Source organism: Protomyctophum parallelum (assembly GCF_964188405.1).
Source record: "Protomyctophum parallelum genome assembly, chromosome: 10".
Taxonomy (NCBI): domain Eukaryota; kingdom Metazoa; phylum Chordata; class Actinopteri; order Myctophiformes; family Myctophidae; genus Protomyctophum; species Protomyctophum parallelum.
In genome coordinates, this window is record NC_139704.1 from 39,266,889 (window position 1) to 39,292,274 (window position 25,386).

General features: G+C 43.8%; 1 protein-coding gene across 2 annotated transcripts in view; it reads left to right on the plus strand.

The window, feature by feature from the left end:
• The window catches only part of LOC310866077 (SH3 and PX domain-containing protein 2A-like), a 66,867-nt gene that overhangs the window by 19,710 nt on the left and 21,771 nt on the right, over positions 1 to 25,386 (plus strand). For both annotated transcript variants that reach the window (XM_083775382.1, XM_083775383.1), the window contains exon 6: positions 10,719 to 10,750. In XM_083775382.1, coding sequence (XP_083631508.1) covers positions 10,719 to 10,750 — 32 coding nt within the window. The remainder of the gene's footprint in view (positions 1 to 10,718; positions 10,751 to 25,386) is intronic.

Here is a 25,386-nt window from a genome sequence, read left to right on the forward strand (position 1 = left end):
ACGGGTGTCGCGGGACCTTTGATCGATGAGGTTTCTCCTTAAGGCTTAGGATTTTTTTGATTTATGTGCTCCTGTGTGTGGCTGCCTGCCTCGTGGCGACTTTGCAGCTGAACGCCTCTCTGATATTATTATAGATTTTTATTTTCTTTACCTAGAACTTTAACTTTACACTATTTGTACTATAGCAACACATCCTGTGAGGGTTCTTTTAGTGGTCACCCTACCACTATACTCACCTACACAGCAGCCTCCATTTAACCACATTAAACCTGCCATGATTGCGCATGTTGCGCATGTCGTTATATGAATACAGAAAATAGCAGATCAACAAGCTCACAACACCACGTTGCAGTCACGACAAGTTGTAGGCCTATACCTTGTAGGTCAGCTATTATCACCATCATACAGGTGTCAAATAGAGCGTTTAACCCATTCTGACCGGGCACCCATTTTGGTGTCAGCATCATGTTATGCTTTAGCTATTTAAAAATAGCAGATCTACAAGCTCATATCGCGCCACCGAGTGGCGCGATACGAGCTTGTAGGTCTGCTATTTTTGAAAAAAATCGAAGAAAGACTGACATTTTTAGAATCTGATCTCAGGTCAGAATGGGTTCGTCAGACCAGCGTGTGTCCAGTGGAAACCTCGTATGAATCTGATCTCAGGTCAGAATGGGTTAAGGAAGTGGGGTACTGTACATGCACATAACAGTGTGCGATATTGGTAATCCCACTTCAAAGTGGGTTTACGTCACACAATCGATCACATTTCCACCTCCACCATTTAACACCATCGCATTCCACAAGAGGGAGCCATACATCTACCTGAGAGATGAGAGAGCTGGTAACTGGATGATTGATGTTCATTGTCAGCTGGTACAACAACTGAAATTGTTTGAACTTTTGATCCTTAATTATCTTGTAGATGATTAAGATTTACTACCAGAAACATTGCTTCTGTAGTTTTTCATGGCAATGATCATCCCAAATTGCCCACTCTTGTTAACTTTTGTTACTTTTTTCATGGATAATTTTTCACCTGTCTGCCTGAACACAAAATTATATTTGAATCTTAACAAGCCATCAATTTAAAACATAATTATTTCTCATGATTTCCATACAAATGGGGCAATTGATCGTTTTTTTGAGTGCAGTTAACTGTTTAGCTTACCTAAAAAGACCTTAATTAAGTCGATTCTAATGTCTACTAAATCAGTTTTTCTATGTCCTGACATCACAACACTCCATATTTGGTCATTCCTGACATCACAACACTGCATATAATAGGAATAAAGGGACACATACAGAGAGACAGATACAGAAATCTCCATATATTGGCACAAAAGGGCACAGACAGATGGGTGGGACGGGTATAGCATAGTCGTGTCATGTGGGGCATGGATCTCCAGATAGGTGGGACGGGTATAGCATAGTCGTGTGGGGCATGGATCTCCAGATAGGTGGGACGGGTATAGCATAGTCGTGTGGGGCATGGATCTCCAGATAGGTGGGACGGGTATAGCATAGTCGTGTGGGGCATGGATCTCCAGATAGGTGGGACGGGTATAGCATAGTCGTGTGGGGCATGGAGGGCACAGACAGATAGGTGGGACGGGTATAGCATAGTCGTGTGGGGCATGGAGGGCACAGACAGATAGGTGGGACGGGTATAGCATAGTCGTGTGGGGCATGGACAGATAGGTGGGACGGGTATAGCATAGTCGTGTGGGGCATGGAGGGCACAGACAGATGGGTGGGACGGGTATAACATAGTCGTGTGGGGCACAGACAGATAGGTGGGACGGGTATAGCATAGTCGTGTGGGGCATGGACAGATAGGTGGGACGGGTATAGCATAGTCGTGTGGGGCATGGACAGATAGGTGGGACGGGTATAGCATAGTCGTGTGGGGCATGGACAGATAGGTGGGACGGGTATAGCATAGTGGTGTGGGGCATGGACAGATAGGTGGGACGGGTATAGCATAGTCGTGTGGGGCATGGACAGATAGGTGGGACGGGTATAGCATAGTCGTGTGGGGCATGGAGGGCACAGACAGATAGGTGGGACGGGTATAGCATAGTCGTGTGGGGCATGGAGGGCACAGACAGATAGGTGGGATGGGTATAGCATAGTCGTGTGGGGCATGGATCTCCAACTTCCATCGTCACCGACTCAGTGCTCTATAGCCGGGCACCGGTCAAGTTATAGCTAAAAACTAAAATGACACGGATGCTTTCCCTGTTTCAATGGGTTCAACTATTTGACCATACTCAGCATCTGTGGACAAGCAAAGAGCTTACATCTATCTCACTAACATACAGTACATGGCATACATACATGCGTACTAAGGAATTAGGGGCACTGGTGGTACGTTTTCAGACTCTAGCAGAAAATGACATATTTCACAGTAGGTGGCTCATTAAAATTTATTGTATTATTCCTATCTGCAACTTCACTGTTCATTGCATTTCTAAAAAGAAGTCCTTCAATGATCGTTTGATTGACTTAGTTGACTTCTAATAACTCATACAGCAATGCTCTTGACCATTATGAATGCATTGCTTAGTTAGTCTGTTAGTTATGCGGTAGATTTTAATATTTAAGAAGCAGTTGTTGAGCTTAATTGTACCCTGTCAACCTTCTGTGGATCTAGGCTGTCAATCTCCATCTGCACCTGAGATTATTCGACAAAACAAACAAAACAAATAGACAACAGACTCTTCCAACAGATACGGATACCTCTCTCATGCACATCATTATTGAGGATGATAACAGGCCTCTGAGAAAAATTTAATCATAAAGGTCTGGTAGGAACTGGTAGGACGGACTGAAACTATGACGATGTTCTTCGACTACCTTTTTTCACTGACGAAAACTAAACAAAAACTAAATAAATACCAAGCTATGACGACTAAAACTGAGACTAAATAATAATAAAACTAGACTAAAATGCTAGAGGGACTAGTGGAGAAGAGATCCAGTAGAACTAAAAGACAAGGCATGTTATGTTTGGTTGCGCTTGGGTGTTGCACTACAAGCTCACAATGTGTCTTTGCTGCAACGAGTTGTGAGCTTGTAGATCGGCTATTTTCAGAGTGCAACCAAGTGTAAAATCGGCCATTACGACCCTGTCGAGGTCCTGCCAAAATACATGTTTGTCGACAAAATCAACTGTACATTAAAGTCTACTAAAATCTCAGGATATGTAGTTGACTAAAACTAGACTAAAACTACAACTTTTCAGGTGACTAAACTATGACTAAAACTAAATGAAAATGTATTCAAAAGACTATTGACTAAAACTAAATGAAAATGTGTTCAAAAGACTATGACCAAAACCAAACCTAATTTTGCTGTCAGAATCAACACTCGTTAGGAAGTCCTGCTCAGTGGCATGCAGTGCATTTGCAGGATTTGATCATTCCAACACCAAAAAGAAAAAAGAAACTAAACAAAAAGAGGGGAATATATTATATATATTTGTATATTCGGACGAGGAAAGAACAAGAAATGTGATATTGTAAGTTGTGCTTTTTCCTCCTTGTGCTTTTAATGGTCAAATAATGTTACCGGTAGTTAGATTGAAAAACATTCTATTCAAAAACACTGTGCCGGGGCCAACCATTTTTCAATGGAAGAGTTGGGAGACCAAACCATTGCAGATTATAGCAGTGATCTATCACACAGGTTAGTTTAAAATAACGTTTCATTTATTCAAATAATTCCTGGAATATAAGCTGCAAAGGTAGAATTGTTTCCACTACAATGCAGGTATACATATAGTCTCACACACACACACACACACACACACACCACACACACACACCACACACACACACACACACACACACACACACAATTCATCGATCATGAAGAAAATTACAGTGAGTGTCATTACAGTTGCAGTAAACAGTCTTTCATGGGCTTCAGCGAGTCTGAAACAGTGTTTCACCACATGGGGTGGCATTAGTGGTCGATATGTGGTAAAACTAACATTCTTTCTCCTTGACATCATTGTGCAATCAAGACCCAGCTTTGTTGGAGCTGTGTGACTGTGTGTCTATGAATCTAATACACTACGTTTCTGCCTGTATATAATATATACCTGTGGGTATATAATGCTGTACGTGTGTGTGTGCGTGTGTGTGTCTCTATATTGCTATACAAATCACATTTCTTTCTCAAGGACATGAATGCTTGAGCGTGCATGCACGCACACACAAGCACGTGCGCGCACACATGCACTCGCGCGTGCAGCCCAGCTCCCTATTGATCATAATGATTTCCTGTCCAATGTCATGGACCCACTGACCCCAGAGTCGGAGGTCACGCTTGCAGGGGTTAATCTTAGGTCATCCTCGGGCGGGAGCGTCTGTATGGTGTAAGCCCCAGAGCAGAGCAGACACTTTGGTCCTCTGGCTTTGACCCAAGATGGCGGAGAAGCGTGAACAAAAGACTAATAACTTACACATTCCATGTCTAATAGGCCCACCTACAAAGAGTGAGCTGCAGCTATGCGCAAACAGATGGTTATTCTCAACTCAAACCCGGGATCAACCCAGGGTTGGATTTTAATGATGTGCTCAGTCCCTGCAGAGTGTGTGTGTGACTGTGTGTCTAATGCACACACATACATGCGCACGCTTACGCGCATGTACATATCCAAACGTCTATGATCTTAAGCCATATATACTCCGCTGTATGATCTTTTTTTAATAGCGTAAATAGAACATCTAAGTTAACAATGCGTTGCAAACAAGTTATGATCCAAACGACTTGTGATCTTTGAAATTATATGTAGCCTATATATATTTGTGTCCAGCTTTGAGGGTTTGTGTAAACACAAACATTGAAGACAAAAGTGTGTAAACACAAACATTGAAGACAAAAGTGTGTAAACACAAACACTGAAGACCGAAGTGTGTAAACACAAACACTGAAGACAAAAGTGAGGACGCAAATTGTCACTGGCCAGAATGAGATGATGTATGACGACGTACAGTATGATGATAAGAGCACCCCTCACTTCACAGTGGGGTTTCAAACTGAACCATCTCCACTGACTTCTGTGACTAGACTACCTGCAGTTAACCAACAAAAAGCTCAGAAAACACAGGCTACAAAGTCTTAAACATTTTAATAGTGTTTGGACATATTTACGCCCCCTCCTCCTCCTCCTCCTCCCTCTCACACCCCTTACCTTCCCCACATCTATTGGGTTTTTTTTTTTTTTTTTTTACAGGCGTCGAGAGGAAAGCGCACACAGAGCCAGGGTTGTGTGCTCAGTCTCCTCCTGGGAAGAATATTCTTCCCAGTCTGTGCTATGGGTCACTTAGTGTAGCAGGGCCAGTCCCATACAGTATCTCCTCTCTATACACCCCAAGCCTCCGTGTCCTTGGCAAAGACATTTAGAGCATGCATCATGTGTCATGAATGTTTTTTTCTTTTTTTTTTAATAACGAAGGCTTTGTATTCCCTTTGTCATCCTATTACTTATAGGGATATTCAGCTTAGTGGCGAGAAATATCAATCACACATTAAAGGAATGCTTGACCTCCATCCTATCGATTACTCACCCCATATGGAGCCTTGTATTCATTCATGGATGTTTTTTGTTCGCGTTACATTCCTTTACAGTGAATGAAGAATCACAAAATAGAATCAAGAAAATACATGATGAATCGAAGAAAAACTAAAGCGAACATTCGTTCATGAACCCCAACCCACCTCTCACAGTATATAATCCAACGAAAGCATTTAGATTGGTCCATGTCCTCACTACTTCCACAACACATGAACCTTTATATAGTTTTGCTGCTAAATCATAGGCAACTATTTAGGCAAGTATTCTCTTTGTGCTGAGATTCTCCATTCACCGCAATAATGACTATGAGTCAACAACAAGAATTATCCATGAATTCAAGGCTTCACAGGGGGAGTAATTGATGGGTGGGATGGGTGTGTGTGTGTGTGTGTGTGTGTGTGTGGGGGGGGCATTTGGGCGGTGAAGTATTCCTATAAGTGCACAGTATCTCACGCGTGTGCTGCATTATTTAAATAATTACCGCCATTAGTTGATTCTCTCCATACCACAATCTCCCCGATAACTCAAACTGAACGGGCATCAATAAAAGGTTTTTCTTACCATACCATGTGAACTGTTCATATAAGAGGACATTTTAGCGTTGCAACTTATTACATAACATGTAGTAAACCGTATTATTTGATGTATCTTGGCACTTTAACAGCTATTGTTATCACTCTGACTCTGCATCATTTAGCTCAGAGTGTAAATTCTTCTGTATTTTAGCACTAAATTGCAAACACGGTTTGTGTTGGCTGAGTATCGGCGATACACATGATTTCCCCTACCACTCATCATATAGAAAGTTGTGAAATTCCTAAAGCATGGTGGACATTACACGTGCATTTAATGTAAACATTTCTTTTACCGTATAAAGTTTCACGTCAGTAATTGCAAACAAATGTCCGCACAGCTGAGTGCGTATAGAGTTATATTTCAATATGAGGTAATAGTTAATTTGTTTGTATTTTTTATGAAGCACACAGGCTATTTACACGCCTCGTGAGAGATGTTTCATGGCAGCTTTCGTCATACATCTGGAAATTGGAAAGCTTTGTTCAAAAAATGACTTTCGCTTAAGAAAAAGAGATGTGTTATTGTTGCCAATCCGGCTTTAATTTACCAAGAGATGTATTCCCTACAACAATTAATGGCACCCATAGGGCTGTATTTTGCGTATCTTAAGTACCAGGTCTTATTCCCTAACTTGAGTAAACTAAAGACCTGGAGGCGTGATCAATGCCATTTGGCTATTCTGAGTGGCCAAAGAGCATTGATCACGACTCCAGGTCTTTAGTTTACTCAAGTTAGGGAATAAGACCTGGTACTTAAGACGCGCAAAATACAGCCCATAGGGTTCAAACCATTTAAACTGTGGATTTGGGAAATAGCAGATATACAAGCTCAAAGCGTGATTTAATTATTATTTTAAAGTGAACCTTTTGAACTCAAATCTTTGCTTCTTGGGGGTCCCTGGAACAAAATATTTTGAGATGGGGGTCAGCGGGCCAAAAACATATCATTTTGGGTGTCCTTGACATGAAAAGGTTTCTGATAAAACATATGTTTTTCAGAAAAGTGTTAGGATTTTGAAGACATTTGTAGAATCGTCCTCAGGTTTTTTATTTAAAAATGTACTGAACAGGGAAACACATAGTATACTTCCGATGGACTTCTAAGGGAAAAGGCTCCTACAAGTCCATAAAAAACCCAGACCTGTCTGTCACAAATACCTGAAATCCCCCTTTTTTCTCTGAGGCTTTACTGTACTCCAGTGACACACAGAGAAAGGTGACCCACAGGCCACGACCTGGGAAATGTTTGACAGGGTTTATCCAAACATGTTTGCATATCCATAGCTGGCCCACAAGGTTCCATAGTCCTGCTGCTGGCCTCGCTAGCGAGCCAGGTGTGTCTGTTCCCCATCTGCCTTGACCTTCGCTCTCTCAGCACCACCGCAGTGTTGCCAGAGGACGTTGGCGAGAGAAGTAAGCAATGAGGTCTATGAAAACAGCGACGAGGCCACATAAGCACTTTAAACCTATATGCGTCGGATATTTGAATATAGTCGATCTACATAAAGAAAATATCTGAATACGTTTGGAAACATTTTACAGGGGTATGATACAGGGGTATCTTACAATAAATGCACCATGTCTTTCTGTGTGTGTGTGTGTGTGTGTGTGTGTGTGTGTGTGTGTACATAGGTCTGTAATCCATGTAACTCAAGAACCGTTCACCCCACCGACTTCAAATACTAGTCACTTATATACGACACACACGTTCAACACCACCACACGGAGTGCAGTGCCCGGCCTTGAGTCGCTCGGATACACGGTTGTCCAGAACCGCCACAAAAGGCTCTGGGCAGGCTCTGCCAGTGGACCTAATGAGCCTAATCACCAGACCTGTTTCCAGGCCAATTGATTGCTATGGCAACCACCGCCTTATTCCCCAATCCCGCCATTTGATTACTTACGTAGTCAGTCTACTTTTCAGTCAGTTTGCACTCTTCATACATTCTCCACGGATGTTTACCACTGCACAAGGACTTATGACAGACAGACGGTTAAAACGGGTACTGTGAATATAACGGGTCTTGCATACTAGGGTGGGGTATGTATTGTAGGCCGGTGCCCGACGGGCACAGGTCTAGTACAGGTCTGTACTCTAGTACATTTGGGGGGTCCTTGATTTGAAAATGTTAAGAGAACCACTGGTTTAAGTAACATTAAAAACAAGCCCAAAACAAGCAACTGTACACTTTAGGCCAAAGAAACGGATGCATGTGTTTGGTCCGACTAACAGTCCTACAGTCATGCGTCCGACACCCTAACCCTAAACCTAACCCACAGGAAGCCACGGGTTAGTTTTAACCTGCCACGGGTTAGTTGTAACTTGCCACGCATGTCGGGAGCCACGGGTTAGTTTTAACACGGCCACGGGTTAGTTTTAACCTGCATGTCGGGAGCGACGGTGTTGTCAGACTAGTGCCTGTCGGACTGTTAGTATGTCTAACAAACGTATGCATTGCACCCCCAAAGAAACTACCAATATTTTCCAGCAACTTTACAGAAAAACAAGCCCAAAGTCTCTTATAATAAGCAGACATGGCAACACTGCAGTGCGTCCTCCGTAACTGCATAAGGACCGGCAGACTGCCAGGATTTACACAGCACACACATCACCGTCGCTGTCGGGTGGAAACCTTCTATGTCCAAGACGGTTACCTCTCAGGAAACGGAACAAAAGAACCTGTGTTCCAATAATAAAGTATAGTAGTCAAAAGCTTGATCTTGTTAGACATTTAAAATAGCAAACAGAGCAGATTTACATGCTCTAACCCTGAGCTTATAGATTGACTACTTTAATTTGTGACACCGTAGTATCACACTGTGATAAGTAGGGCATTCATTTTTATTTTTTTTGTGTTTTATGTATTCTTTTGTGGCTTTCGCCTTTATTTTATATTTTTTATGGAGGGACAGACAGTAGGCTGACAAGAAATGGGGAGAGAGATGGGGGGGGGTGACATGCAGTAAAGGCCGTCGGGATCGGGAGTCGAACCCGCAGCACACTGCCAGACTGGATTACCAGCCAAGGTGCCTGGACCTCTGAGCCACGGCCCAGGCCTAGGGCATTAATTTTCACGGTAGTATTAAGGCCTTTTCAGACAGGGAGTGTGTGACGCAGACGTTGTCGCCTGGATCAACGACAGGTCTGCTCATAAGGGGTGTGACTCGCATAGCGGGAGAAAACAAAAAGCTCGACAAAATCCAGGTCTAGTCAGTCGCGGGCGTGCGCACAAAATGAGCACGCGCGCGACAATTTCACGGGACCGCGCCCTCGTGAATAGATACGCTTGCGTTGTCGCCCCTCAACTTCTTGGAAAAAAACGCAGGCCTCTCATTGAAAATGAATTACTAGGCGCATTTACAAAAAGAAAAAAACATAAAAAAGGTGAAATATATGTACATACAATGGTATGTGTGTACATGCACACACGCACACACACACACACATATACAGTTAGGCGTCCCAGAGGCAGTTGCGATGCATGCGCAGCGCACAGCGTCTCCTCCCTCCCACTGGGCCCTCTGGGTTGGGGCAGCTCAGAGAACAGAGCGCGGTCATTGTGTTGCTATACAGAATGGAACAGTATGCGTTTCTATACTAGCTCCATGCATTCAGTATAAGACGTGCTTTACTGTGAGCTCTGGAACAGAGGGGCACTTTGACATTGAAACCCCCGAATGGGACACGCAATTGAACGGTGCACGACAAGAGGATACAACACTAAAGCATGAATGCAATGCTGTGAACTACATGAGCGGCGACTCATGCATTTTTGTCCACATATACAGTACATATAGACACGGCAGTATATGGACCAGGAGCTTAGTACATGAACTGTATTTAAGTAAAATTGTGAGGTACTTAAAATACTTTACTGGACTATTTCCAATATTCAATACTATTAATTCTACTCCACTATACATCTCAGAGGTAAATATTGTACTTTTACTCCACTACAAATATTTGAAACGTTTTTTTTTGTTGCTAGTTACTTAAATTTACAAAACATACCGGTACATTAACCACTTCAACCCTGTATACATTTTGGCCATTTGAAAATAGCCGATCTGCAAGCTTGTGATGCGACGCATTGTGAGCTTGTAGATCTGACATTTTCAAAAGATTTGTATACATTTGAAAACTTTGAGAAATTCTGCATTCATTTTGCACTTTTACTCAAGTAGACCTACATTTTGAATTCGGGAATTTTACTATATTGCAGTATTGATACTTTTACTTGAGTAAACAACGTCTCTCTCTCTCTCTCTCTATCTCTCTCTCTCTCAGTCACTGTTGCTCTTCACTCCCCTATTTGTGTCCTATCACACCCCCTCTCTCAGAGAGTGGGTCAAATTCTACAGGCATTCTTAATGAGGGTTTGGCCGCTGTCTATAGCGCTGATAGCGGCTCTATGGTGACAGGTTTGGGTGTATGGAGTGTGCCGGTTGCTGTGATGGTCCTTCTAAAGGGCTGAGACTAACAGTACACACACACAGTCACACACACATACTGTATGTACACTGACCATGCCTCTGTGGTGTTGCTTCCTTTTCAGAGACTGTGGAGGATCCTGCAAGCGCAAGTCAGGTAAGAGAACCTCAGAGACTATACAGCATAATGTAACCTCCATCAGTCAAATCAGCCACACCTCCGTTTGCATTCAAACGTATTTATTCTATGCTAGTGGTGCGACGGTGTCCCATGTCGACATTAGCAGATCTAGAAATTCACAACGTCACATGCTGTGAGATTGTAGGTCTGATATTGTCAGCGTAGGATACCGACATATGACAGAGTATTACATTAGGCATATTACATACACTAGATTAATACATTTCTTACTGTATTTCAATAATTTATCATTTATCACGAGGGAATATATATAGGGTTGATTGATAATAAAAATAAAGTCTGTGTTAACCCATTCTGGGTGGGCACCCCTTTTGGTCTTAACATTATGTTATGCTTTAGCTATTGAAAAATAGCAGATCTACAAGCTCATAGCGCGCCACCGAGTGGCGCGCTACGAGCTTGTAGGTCTGCTATTTTTGAAAAATCAAAGAACGACTGACATAGAAACATAGCTTTTTCAGAAAACTGTCAGGATGTAGAAGACATGTTTTTTAATCTGATCTCAGGTCAAAATGGTTTAAAGGTCACAATTGCACACTTGACAGCAACAATGGAGCACTTGACAGCAGTTGGCAACCTTTTGTTCCACAAAGCAGAGAAAAGTAAAGTGCAGAAGGATGCAAGTCTACCATACAGTATCAGTACACTGTGCCTACAATACACACCCATGAGTGAACCCAGTGTTATTGTGATGAAAGGGTTAAGCAAACAGCAATGGTTGGGAGCAACCACCTGTTACTGCAGCTATGATCTGTATCCACTGGGCTTGGGGTTGGGTGTGTGTGTGTGTGTGTGTGTCTGATTCTCTCGTGTGTGTGTGTGTGTGTGTGTGTGTGTGTGTGTGTGTGTGTGTGTGTGTGTGTGCTTTGAATGGCAAGGTTCTGGGTTCAATCGCGGGCACTGCCAACTCAGCGTCCTGTATATGTAGTAGCATGGCTTGGGTAACTAGACAGGTGGTAAGTACTCAGTGGGAGCTGATGGTATTAGGTGTGGCGCTCCACCTCAGCAATCTCCCAGAGGTCTAACTTGTTAAAAATGTTGTGTGTGTGTGTGTACTGTAAGGGTGTACAGTACATAAGTGTGTGTGTGCACATAACTATGTGTGTGACTCAGCTGATGTCAATGGGAGCAAGAACTTGGAACATGTTTAGAGGGAGGAGACTGAGAGTTTAATGAACAGCTGTGCTTGTTGTGCAGTGTGTGTGTGTGTGTGTGTGTGTGTGTGTGTGTGTGTGTGTGCGCGCGCGTGCGTACAGTACAAATTGTGTGTGCATGCGTGCACGTGCATAATAAATATGTGCGTGTGTGTACGCATGCATGCATACTTCCTTGTGCATGTTTACACTTGCAGACAACCTTAGCAAGCCCACATACAGTACATTACATTACTTGGCAACAGTAATTAAATAAAGCTAATTCATACTTGATTGTACAGCTGCGCTCGCTGAAAAATAACAGGTATTCGGCGAGTGACGTTGTCGTACGACGAAGTACAAACTAGGCTCGTTACCGATCTGCTGCTCTCCATGTGTGATGATGTAGCCTAGCTATATGGTAATCTTTCTAAGTGTCCTCTACCCGGGTCATTTCATTTTGTTCCAGGAGACCCTCTCTGCTGAAAGGCTGCAACGGAGCCGTCTCCAAATGAAATAAGACTCCTACTAATTTCATTATATGCTCCATGGTATTGGGGCTTTACGTAAGAGTGAATTCCAGCCACATAGTGAAATGGAAAGATTGTCTTAGCTTCAGCTGTGTGTGTGTGTGTGTGTGTGTGTGTGTGTGTGTGTGTGTGTGTGCGCGCGCACCGTGTGCGTGCGTAGTAGCCCTACATTCAGACTGTGCTAGATATTAGATTGGCTCCCACTTAGACAGATTGGCTGCCTGGAAACTCACTCATGCCGTGTGTTTCATTCACATGTGTGGTTTTAAATGACAGTCAGCTGGTCTATTCTGCATAGATGACAAATGTCCAATGTTAATTACATGCAGGCTTGCTTTCTGTGTGTCTGTTATGAAGAGCGTCAAGCCTACAGTATCTATCCTGCAGCACATACTGTAATTGACACGAGGGCTCAAGTCATTCAGTGGAAAAAGGAATTCCATGATTCCTGTTGCCTGGTTATACAGTATATACACAGTAGTTATACTCGTTTGCACATTGCATCGACTGCATACCCAACATAACCGATCTACAGGCTCACAATGTCTCACCGCACAATGCGCTTATATCTGATATTTTGACACCGGCTAAGTAACTAAGGTTTAGGTGGTGGTGGAAAGTAACTAAGAACCTAATTTGTGGAGTGAGCCTATATATTATGAGCCTATATATTATAACAAAACAAAGTTTGAAAATAGTAGATCTACAAGCTCACAATGCAACGCACTGTGAACTTGTACCTCGGAACTTGTGAAATGGGACATTCTGCACAATGAGTACTTTAACTTTTGTACATTTTTGATGCCAATACCTTTGTACTTTTACAAAGTACATTTTGAATTCCGAACTTTTATTTGCAACAGAATATTTCTACATTGCAGCATTGATTCTTTTACTTAGGTTAAAAAAACATTTTTAATTTCCGCCACTGCCAACACCTCTAAACCTTCACCGGGGCCTCCTGTGCTGGACACGGGGTTTAAACTGCAGCTGAAATATTGCTCGTTTCTCTATTAGAGCCGGACACAGCGGAGAAATTGCACCGTGAGTCTGTGGTGAATTTGTGCTGTAGCTGCAGCTTATGGTGGCCATAATTACACGGTGCAGGTCTCCCCTAAGAGTTTACTAAGCCCCGGCCCTAACTGGAGAATGTTGCCCCCAGCCACAAAACTGCATGTGGTCAGAGCGCGGGTTAGGAACTCTGTTTACCTGGCATGAAGAAGGAATCACAGACGTACGAGAGAGTGGCCTTAGGTTAACGCAGTCCATCAAAGAATGGCCAGCCTCTATCCTCATCACTGCCCCCCAACCATAACCGTCTCTCTCACATTCTGTGTCTTTTCTTTATCCTCTCTTTCTCGGTGGATATGTCTTCCTCGTGTAGGGATTGATAGATGACAGAGACAACTTGAACGGCCCCCAACCCGCTTTGAGAGTGGATTGCTAGTGTTTGTTTAGGGGATCTCATCCTATCATGTGGTTTCAGTAAAGACTCTGGCCTGCGTCTCAGTTATTGTTCTCCAACTGTGACCTCCGCTGCAATCAAATCAGAAGCCCTATGGGGCTCTTCTTGGCTGGACGGGGTCCATGCTGTTGAGTCAACACCATATCTGAGCCCTCCATCTTCTAGAGGTTCAGTAAAGGACATGCAGAGCTACAGTACCGTCTGGCCTGCCTGAGATATGATGGAATGTTTATGTTGTCGAAGCAGAGTATTTTATCACCGCCCCCGTCCGACTGTTTTACTGGAAAGACTAGGCATAAAGGGATAGGATTAGTATCCTAAACATAGTCGTCATGCTATATCATCCTCAAATGCCTTGAAAACATAATCATGTCATTTTAAAACGATGTAAAATAAAAGTGCCCCGTGTTAACTCCTGGTTCAGTCTTTAGGCTACTAGATGAAAGGAAAAGAACAGGGACAAGGGAGAGGAAATGAATGGTGTGATGATCTCAGATGTCCTAAAGCAGTGGTTCCCAAACTCTTTCATGTCAAGGACCCCCAAATTGACACAAATTAGCCTGCAGACCCCAGGGACCCCCCACAAGAGAATATTTTTACGGCTCTAGCAATGATTGTCAACCCGTTTAATTTCAAGGACCCCCTGTTTGACATGCATTAGTCTACGGACGCCCACCATTTAAGGGCATTTCTGTCTCTGGGACCCCCAAAAGCAATGTTAATTGAACTCAGAGTCGTGTACAAATGGAACCAAATGGACCCGCTACATTGTACACGTGATGGTCATCACTGACACACAATTTTCACACTTATATTTCCGACGGAGCGTTGGGGATAGTTCACATGGTGAGGGTGCAACAGAGAAGGGGTGAGGGGAAGAGAGTGAAAGAGAGCAAGAGAGAGAGAGAGAGGGAGAGGGAGCGAGCGAGCACTCGGGGGCGCAGTGCATGTGAAAAGCAGATGGAGAGAAGAGAGGAGGTTTACGTGGCAAGTGGAAACCATTTCAGTGTTACGCACAGACTGAGGGAGTGTGTTTATGTGTGCAGCCTTGCTGTCTTTATTTGAGCTGGGGGCTCAGGGGGGGCCGTAGGGAGTGGACGTGTGTGTGTGTGTGTGTGTGTGGGGGGGGGGGGGGGGTAAGTATTAGTCAATGCAACTTATGCAAGTCAAGTCACCTTTATTTATATAGCACATTTAAAAACAACAGGAGTTGACACAAAGCGCTTTCCAACCGATGCAGATGACCAAACAAAAAAAACATAACTGTAATAAATCATAATCCAAAAGGGCAGCAAGACTAAATGAAACACATACATCGCAATGTGTGGGATTTGTGTTTTTTGTGTGTGTATCCATCTGTATGAGAGCTTGTGCATGGGAGTAAGAAGGGAGTAAGTGTGTGTGTGTGTGTGTGTGTGTGTGTGTGTGTGTGTGTGTGTGTCTCCCCAATATGGGCCGTCCGATATGAAAAGAACCTAGCGTAATGATTTATTTTCTCCAGCAGAGCGCACCGAGGTGTCCCGTGTGTGTGTGTGTGTGTGCGTGTGTGTCTTCACATATCTTCACACACACACAAACACACCCTTTGATTGACTTTGATCCGCACTGCACTCCACTCCATGCTGACAGAAAACAGCCACAACATGTTAAAAGTACTTTTGTTTGCTTTACTTCTAGAAAAGAAAGAGGAGCAGGCACACATATTCATAAGTTCTGGGACAGAAAATTGCGCTAAATACTGTTATTCATGACGGCAGCAGCCTGCTGCAGCCTCCTGCTATCTGTTGTGCTAAGCACACATCCAACAAACACCGCTTTGACCAGGGTTGCCACATGTTAGAGAGAAACAAGCAACCAGGTCTATGAAAATGTTAATAGGCCAGATCAATCAGTCAGAAAATCTAGTCTAAGTCTAAAATAAGCAACTATAGGGCTGACTGTCAAACTCCGTTGTCCAATGTTGTTTTAGACCAGTGGTTCTCAAACATTTTCATGTCAAGGACCACCAATATTTTAAAGAAACATTACAGATAAACAAGTCCAAAGTAGCTTATAATGACCAACCTTGGCAACACTGTCTCTAGCCTTTCTAGAGGCTCACATATTTTTATTGTCTCCACCAGGCCGAAGGCATGGGGAGAGAGTATGTTTTGCAGTCCGCCTCCATACGCCTTTGCAGCTTCCTCCCAGCTGTTGTGGTCAATGCCTGCCTGCTTCATGTCACGTTTGCAAACGTCCCTGAAGCGCAGGCGTGGGCGACCAAGAGGTCTGGAGCCTGTTGACATACAGGACGGCCCTGGGGAGCCGGCTGGGGTCCATCCTGTGGACATGGCCAAACAACCTGAGGCGGCGCTGGCTCAGCATGGTGAACATGCTGGTGGAGTGAGCACGATCCAAGACTTCTGTGTTGGGAATTTTGTCCTGCCAAGAGATTCCCAGGATGCGACGTAGACAACGCAGGTGGAAGCTGTCGAGTCGTTTCTCATGTCTGGTGTATATGGTCCAGGCCTCGCTGCCATACATCAGGGTTCTGACGACACAGGCTTGGTAGACCTGGAGTTTTGTGCGCGTAGATAGGTGGTTGTTTGACCACACTCTTTGTGACAGCCTGGCCATCACTGTGGCGACTCTTGCAAGACGGGTGCCCAGTTCTGTGTCAAGGGAAAGATCGCTGGAGATTGCAGATCCGAGGTATGTGAAGGTGTTAACACATTCCAGAGTCTGACCCTCGATGTCAATGGAGAGTGGAGTTCCAACATCCTGTCCCATGACATTGGTCTTCTTTATACTGATGGTAAGACAGAACTCCTTACAAGCAGATGAAAGCCTGTCCATCAGCCCCTGGAGTCCAGACTCGGTGTGGGATGCTAGTGCTGCATCATCAGCAAAAAGCATTTCCCTCAGGAGGACACTGGTCACCTTGGTCTTAGAGCGCAGACACGCAAGGTTGAAGAGTTTGCCATCAGCTCTGGTGTGTAGGTAGACAACTTCAGGACATGAGCCAAAAGCAGCTGACAGTACTAGGGAGAAGATTCCGAAGAGGGTTGGTGCAAGAACGCAACCCTGTTTCACGCCACTGCGGATTGGAAAGGACTTTGATGTTTCACCTTCCCAACAGACTGAACCTTGCGTGTTGTCAGGAAAGGATTTTATGACGGCAAGGAGTTTTGGGGGGCATCCGATCTTTGCAAGCAGCTTGAAGAGACCATCTCTGCTGACAAGGTCGAAGGCCTTTGTGAGGTCGACAAAAGCGAGATACAGGGGTCTCCTCTGTTCCCGACATTTCTCCTGTAGCTGTCAAAGGGTGAAGATCATATCCACTGTGGACCTTTCTGCCCGAAAGCCACATTGTGACTCGGGGTAGACGCGCTCTGCAAGGACGTGGAGTCTAGTGAGGGCAACATGGGCAAAGATCTTCCCCACGATGTTGAGCAGAGAGATGCCACGGTAATTATTGCAGTCACTGCGGTCTCCCTTGTTTTTGTACAGTGTGATGATCTTGGAGTCACGCAGGTCTTGGGGGACAGCACCATCATTCCAACAGAGGCAGAGGAGGTCATGAAGATGAGGAAGCAAGGAAGGTTTCCCCAAGTTTCATGATGTCAGGTGTTATCCCATCTGCACCTGGGACCTTGCCGCAAGCAAGTCTGTCGATGGCTTTGCTGAGCTTCTCCTGCGTGGGTTCCTTGTCAAGATCCTCCATGACGGGCAGATTTGGAACTCTATTCAGAGCCTCCTCTGACACTGTGTTCTCTGTAGCGTATAGCTCCATGTAATGTTCAGCTCATCTTTCCATCTGCTTATCGCGATCTGTGATGACTTCACCAGACTTAGATTTGAGTGGCGCCGTTTTCTTGATGGACGGGCCGGTAGCTTGTTTTATCCCCTCATACATGCCCCTAATATCTCCTGTGTCTGAGGCAACCTGTATATTTGAGGAGAGCTCAAGCCAGTAGTTGTTAGCACAGCATCGAGCCAATCGCTGGGCTTTGCTCTTAGCTTCTCTCAAGGCATCAAGGTTCCTTTGGGAGGGGTTTTCCTTGTGCTTGAAGAAAGCAGTACGCTTAGCCTCTATGACTGGCTCCATCACTGCTGCATTTGCCTCAAACCAGTCTGCGTTTCTTCTTGTTCTCTTTCCATATGCTGCAATGGCTTGGTCATAGATGGTGTCTCGTAGGCAGTTCCACTTGTCAACAGCACTCCGCTGGTTAGATGTGGAGAGCGCTTGGTCGAGGGAGGGGAGGAAGCGATGTGTGACATCAGCGTTGGAAGAACGGCTGGCGTTGATACGTGGACGAGCCTTCTGCTTGGTGTGATGGATCTGCTTTGGCTGTAGCTTGACCTTGCTGAGGACTAGCGAGTGGTCTGTGTCACAGTCAGCACTGTGAAACGTTCGTGTGAGGTGAATACTGTTAAGTGCCTCACGCCTCGTGATGATGAGGTCGAGTTGGTGCCAACGTTTAGATCTGGGGTGTCTCCAGGAGACCCTGTGCAGGGGCTTTGTCTGAAAGAAGGTGTTGGTGATGCAAAGCTTGTGGTAGCAGCACAATTCTAGCAGACGTTGTCCATTTTCATTCATGTTACCCACTCCAAAGTGACCAAGGCAGTCAGGCCAGGATTCATGGTCAGCACCTACCCTGGCATTGAAATCTCCCAGGAGGAGCAAATGCTCAGTCTTAGGGAAGGTCTTGACAACCGCATCAAGTTCCTCGTAAAACCTATCTTTTGACTCTGGTGGTGAGCAGAGTCGGGGCATAGGCACTCAACAGGTTGGCTGGCCCGCTACTGGTGGAAAGGCGGATTGTAAGGATCCTCTCAGAGCCTCCTGTCGGTGGGGTTATCATGGGAAGCAGAGTGTTCTTCACTGCGAATCCCACCCCATACTCACATGATTGGTCCGTTTCGAACAAAATGCCACAAATCACAAACAGTGTCCAATTTCCATGAAATTATACACACACATTTCCACTAGGCCGCGGACGACATGCCACTATTTTTTCCCCAAATCAGCCTCACGGTGGCGCTATAACAGGCCAATGCCTGTTTTTACCTATAACTGCATCATCTGTATACAACTTATGTATGCGCGCAGCGCACTCCCTAGAGGCCATGGAAAAACTTTTTCCCTGCATCCCTCCACATCTGCCGATTATAGCGCCACCATGAGGCCGATTTCTGCAAAACACATTGTTTATGTTAGTCGCACAGATTTCATCCAAATCTCACGCAAATCGGTACACATGATCTCTGTAGTCATGTGATCAAGACGAGCCTGTTGGATTTCTCAGATTCTAGTTTTCAGGAGTAGCCCGTTTTGTACAAAATGCTGCACATGTCCTGCTCATCCAGAATTCTATCCTCAGAGATGCTATGAGTGATCTGGCTCTGCATTTCCTCAACAAAATGAAGAAAATTGTTGCAAGAAACAAACAAAAAAACATATATTACTCCTAAACATTTTGCCAAGCATCACACACACTCCTATCCTCCTGGTGGAGACCTGTGACCACTTTTTCTAGTTTAAGATATGATTGCGCTAATACTGTCAAAAATAAAATACATATTTTATTTTTGACTAAAACTGACTAAACTAGACTAGACTATCAAGGATAGAAATCACTAAAATATGATGGGGGGGGGGGGGTGTACTCCAAGAGCATACAAATGGAACCAAATGGACCCTGATTTGAATAAAGCCTTGGATAAAGTCATTGGTTTAAGAAAGCAGGGCTGTCTGTACTACTGTCACTGTGACTGTACCTGCAAAATCTTTGCACAATCCTCACAGAAAAGGCCTGTTTTTATTCCAGTAAAAAATACCACTATATCGGTTGCATATCGGTTATCGGTGATTGTATACCCTCTATCGTATCGGTTATCGTATTGGTCACAAAATTCCGTATCGCTCTGTGTGCGCAATCCTGCACATGCACAGGTGAGTGCGTGCGTGTATGTTTGTTTGCGTGTGCAGATGACTGTAGCATGGCGTCGAGAATTATTATGACGAATGAGCCCTCCCTAACCAACTATTGTCCACTTTTTCGGCAATAACACACAAATACATTCTCAATAAACAGCTATTGAATACTGAGCCCCTTTGACAGTGGTGGAGAAAGTAAAAGAATCAAATCAACACTGCATTATAGAACTACTCTACTACTCTGTTACAACTTGACGTTGAAATAAAAAAAACGTTCGCTCTGAAAGAATATATATTCAAAGATTTGTGCCACATTTTTACGATTTTTCAAAAATAGCAGACCTACAAGCTCGTAGTGCGCCACTCGGTGGCGCGCTATGAGCTTGTAGATCTGCTATTTTTCAATAGCTAAAGCATAACATAATGCTAACACCAAAAGGGGTTCCCGCCCAAAATGGGTTAAAGCCCGGAATTCAAAATGTATTGGCATCAAAATGTACAAAAGTAAAATTACTCATTAGTCATTGCAGAATGGAGAATGTGCAATTTCAAGTTTTCAAATGTATAAACATCTTTTGAAAATAGCTGATCTACAAGCTCACAATGCATCGCATCGTGACGCATTGTGATGAAATGGCTGAAATGTAGTAGGGCTGAAGTCGTTACTGTATGTTTTGCCGTAATAATCAAAATTTACAAAGTAACTAGTAATTAACGTTTTCAAATAAATGTACAATATTTGCCTTTGAGATGTAGTGAAGTAGAAGTAAAAGTACTGGAAATTAAGTACAAATACCTCAAAATTGTGCTTATACAAAAGTGTGCAAACACAAACATTGAAGACAAAAGTGAGGACGCAGATTGTGATTGGCCAGAATGAGATGATGTACTGTATGATGATAAGAGTGCCCCTCACTTCACACGGGTGTGATTTTTTAAATTAAATTCAAATCAACTTGACAGTTAAGGCGGAAAGTTAGCCCGAAGTGTAGATCTGTAGATCTACTGTTGTAGATCTGCTATTTTCAAAAGATTTGAACACATATTGAACTCGTGAAATGGGACATTCTGCATAATGAGTACTTTTTACTTTTGTACTTTACTCAAGTAAAGTATTAAATACCAGACTTTTAACTTGTAACTGAGTATTTCTGGATTGCGGTATTGGCATTTTACTTTCAAAATGCACTTTTTCCAACACTGCCAGAGATTGTACGGTTTCTGACAGTGACCATTTGTCAGTGTTGACTCCAGCCCGGAGGACACCCTCCCAACCCTCCCACCCTCCCAGCCCAGCAGCATGCAAAGCAAGCTTCATGTCCAAAACACCCAGCGCAGTCCAGAAAAGAGAAAAGGTTACGAAATCCTCCCGACACTAAATGGGGCAAAAGGAGGACGGTCTGGCGGTTTCTCTGAGTTAGTGTACAGCTGCTGTTGTGTGTGTCGGCATGTTGAAAGAATGCCGCAGTGCTGCGTGGGAGTCTGCTGATTGGAAAAGAATGCTTGATGAAAACTTTACATGCTTCTTAATATGCCATGCGTGCACACAGCTTTCAGTGTTATCCGAAAGCCATTTTCCTCTCTGTAAGTTTGTTTTGGACATGCTCGTTTGTTTGTCGTCGCCCCCTCCCTTAAGGGATCACATACTGATTCCCTGACATGAGTGCATCTGTACACTCTGTTGAACGGCAGTGCAGAGTCCGTTCCTCGTCCACCTACTGTACACATCTGCAGCTGATCATGAGCCAAACAAAGGCATCGTGCGTTGCCAAATTTCACTCCACAACGGCTAGGTCTGCCTTAGAAACAATTGCGCAACATTCAAAGCATGGCAGCGTTTTACACGGGGAGTCTATACCTAACCCCAGAGTCAGGGGTGACGGCAGTCACAGTCAGATCCTGAAATATGAAAGCAAAGCAAAAAGGGCCACTGGTGCTCGCAGCAGCACGCAGTGTTAAATGTCACGGGTCCATTTTGTACACTAGTCGGAAGTTAAATTGACACTGAGGATTTTTTAGTGCAGGCTGCCTCAAATCCCTCACTCCCTGGTTTCCTCCTCCGCTACATGACGCATTATTGCAAAAGTTGCCAACTGCCGTCCTCCCGGACGGAGATGATGATGGGTGGGGAGGGGAGGGGTCGGTGGCGACCAGGAGCGCGAGGGTGGGAGCAGGAAGCACATGTATAAATCTGAGAGGGGAGCGACATAAACAAAGCGAGTGGCTAATATGGCTATCTGATGACGGCGGCCCGGAGCTGAACCATTTCTTTCACTTCATAAATCCTGTAAGTGTATAGGCCTATATGCTGCTGTGCATGCACTTTACAGGAGGAGACTGACTAATACATGTGTGCACTGTGCAGACATAGATGTACATGTGTGTGCAGTGTGCACTAAGGCTGTCCCCGAACATTCGGGGTTCGAACCTTCGCTCGTTAGGGTTGGCATTTAAATTTTCACTCGAAATCTTAATGAATGGACTTGTTTTTTAGTTTTTGTTCTTGTTTTTTTTAATTATTTCCCCCTTTTTTAACTCGAAAATATTTCTCTGCGACAATGCGATATGCATAATAAGAGTACTATGTTCATGTTGTGTTTACGTGTTACATGTTTAGATGTTATTAATAATCAGGGGGGCACACAACCGATGCGCCAGTGCGCATACGTCGTCAAAATGTTTTCTGCCCGTAGATCAAAGGCATGCAAGGCGCATTTGCGCACCAACAGGAAAAAAGGAACTCAAATGTGATGTTAATGTCCTGTAAGTAGACTTAAAAATACAACTAGTGTTGACTAATCATTACATGTGGCTCTTATTTTGAAGAGGAAGTTAGTGCACAGGAAGTCCGTTTCAGTTGTAAACAAGCTACTATGACAAAGTTACGTGTTTGAGCAAAACACTGAACCCCTAACTTCTGCCGATAAGCCTTGCATGGTTTAGTCCGCAGTCGGTGTGTGAATGTGTGTCTGGTAATGTAATGCACATTGTAAAGGGACTTGGATAAAGGCGCTTTATAAATGCAATATTTAGTCTAAATACGAATAAACACGGATAGCTGTGTTATCATTCATAATCAATGCCAAATTAGTAGGAAAGAAATAAAGTTGACACTTTCTTAAAGAAGTTACACACCAATAGAGACTATACTGTAGGTGTAACACAGTGGTTCTTCTGTACGGTGCAAAATTGGAACTGGAATACTATTAAATATAAGCTGATAAATGGGTACTTTCTCCTGATTGGCTGACCTTTTCTCAACTACCTGAAAATGAATATTTTCTGTTTATCAAAGAGCTGGAGAGACAGGGAGACTCCTTTTACAACACTCAGGTCTATAACAATGATGACTATCATTGTGTTTTAACCTTTTAACTACTTTTCAACTACTTTTACTGAACAAGCTTTCATTTCAAGTGAAGTAAATATTTGAGCAGGAGTAAAGGGTTTGTGTACTTTGTCCAATGTCCACAACTATGTGGCACGCACGCACGCACGTACGTACGTACGTACACACGCATGCATGCAAGCACACACGCACGCACACACATCTTTCAGTAATTGACTGATGAAGCAAAATAATGTATCTGGTTAGTTACTCAAAAAACACACTACAGCATTATGGCCAAGGTTGTTTCACCACCTTTTTCTCACTCGTGTACTCCTCATTCTGACTCTGCTGATGCAAAACATTTCATTTCCTGTATGAAGCTGAAAATATTAGCTTTTGTTTTTCAGGCCTACTGACTTTGCTGACAAAGTCTTTACTGACTCGCCCAGAGTCTCGGCTTTACTGTATGTGTTGTGCAAACCTCTTCTTTTAATGATGTTTTTGACGTAGATTGTCGATTACCCAACACACACTGACACTAGGTTTTTACGCACATCTTCCTGGAAATGAGAGAGGTGATATAAAACTTGTTTCCTATCCCTGATATGATGGTGTCCATGATATGCCATTTATTTGATAATGGGTTGTCAGCCATTCCTCTTACAACGACTCATGACAGCTCATAAAAAATATTTTAGTGTTTTTCCAAGACTCTACTTTGGATGAAAGTAACGGAATGGACAACCACAGGCATGTTTCACTCAGTAGTTTCTCTTATGTACGTACCGTATGTGCAATATTTACAACAAAACTGTTTTATTCTGGGGGTTTTTTTTCATTCAGTTACTCATGTACTCTAATCATTTACTGTAGGGATGCGCAAACATTTTGTGGACATTTTGTAATGTGTATTATATGAGACTGCAGTTCGCATTTACTATGAAATCGTGCATTTCCCGTCAGTCAGTTGTTTGGTACCATATATGGTGACATCATCACGGGGATGGAGATCCCTGATGTCATCAATATTGGCCAACAACTCTACATCTGACCTCAAACCTCAAACCCTTAGATCTCCATATATGGAGCTGACCTGTTCTGACATTCCATATGTTGATCCTTCCCCATCCATCCTTCCTCTTCGATGTCTCCCTTTTGACTGATACCGGTCCATTTAAACTCTAGACGGGCCTGCCCAAAGTTATTAGTGCAGCTACGCCCAGCAGCGAAAACTAGAGTTCTCAACGGGCCCGAAAATTAAGGCCCGGCCCTACCTGGGCCCTCATCAAACCCTGCACACTCAAGACACTGGACTCACTGCCACCCTTCCATATATGGAGCTGACCTGTTCTGACATTCCATATGTTGATCAGACCTCATCAAACCCTGTACACTCAAGACACACTCCATATATGGCCAGTACAGAATTCATTCCATATGTTGATCTGATCCATGCCAAAGCGCTAGCCCAGCAGTCTGCAGTCACCCAGGCGGATATGTTGATCTGACCCCCCATTCTAAAGCGCCAGCACTCGCCCATCAGTCTGCTGTCACCCAGGCGGATACGTGCACGCGACCTGCTTCTCACCCTCAGACATCTTACTGGTAGTCATTTATGTCATGTCATACAGTAAAGTACGGCCACGAAGATATTACCCAGATTTAAAATAAATTTGACTTTCCCATTTTTCTGCACCCACCCTCACAATTTAATGAAACATCTCGCACAAACAAAATGTGAAAGCTTCAAAAACCAGAGACACACCGCACAAATCCACTGTCAGAATCTTTGGCAAGATTAGCGCTAATGTTGTGAGTTCACCCTTGCGTGTTATTTGCTCCCTGACATTTCATATATTTAGAATGGGAATGCTGAATGGGAATATAATCCTAATTTGCAGAAATGTTAATCTCTTGTTTTGGCAGTGTTTGTCTGGATGACTCTTTTTGGAGCTGGCATCTTAATCCCATCTGTCTGAAACACTCCTTATCTAGGCCTAAGACCGTCTGTCTATTGGATGGGATTTTAGTTATTTTCCATCTTCTGAATTAAATGGGAGCTGCTTGTTCCAGAAACTCAGTTTACTACCCTGTGAAAAATAGTTTCATTTGGGGCTTGTTTTTGGCTTTTCTGATCTGCTTGCGGGGCAGATTTTTCCAAGACATTTCTCAAGATTAAGACCTCACATATTTAATATTTCTCGTGACTCGT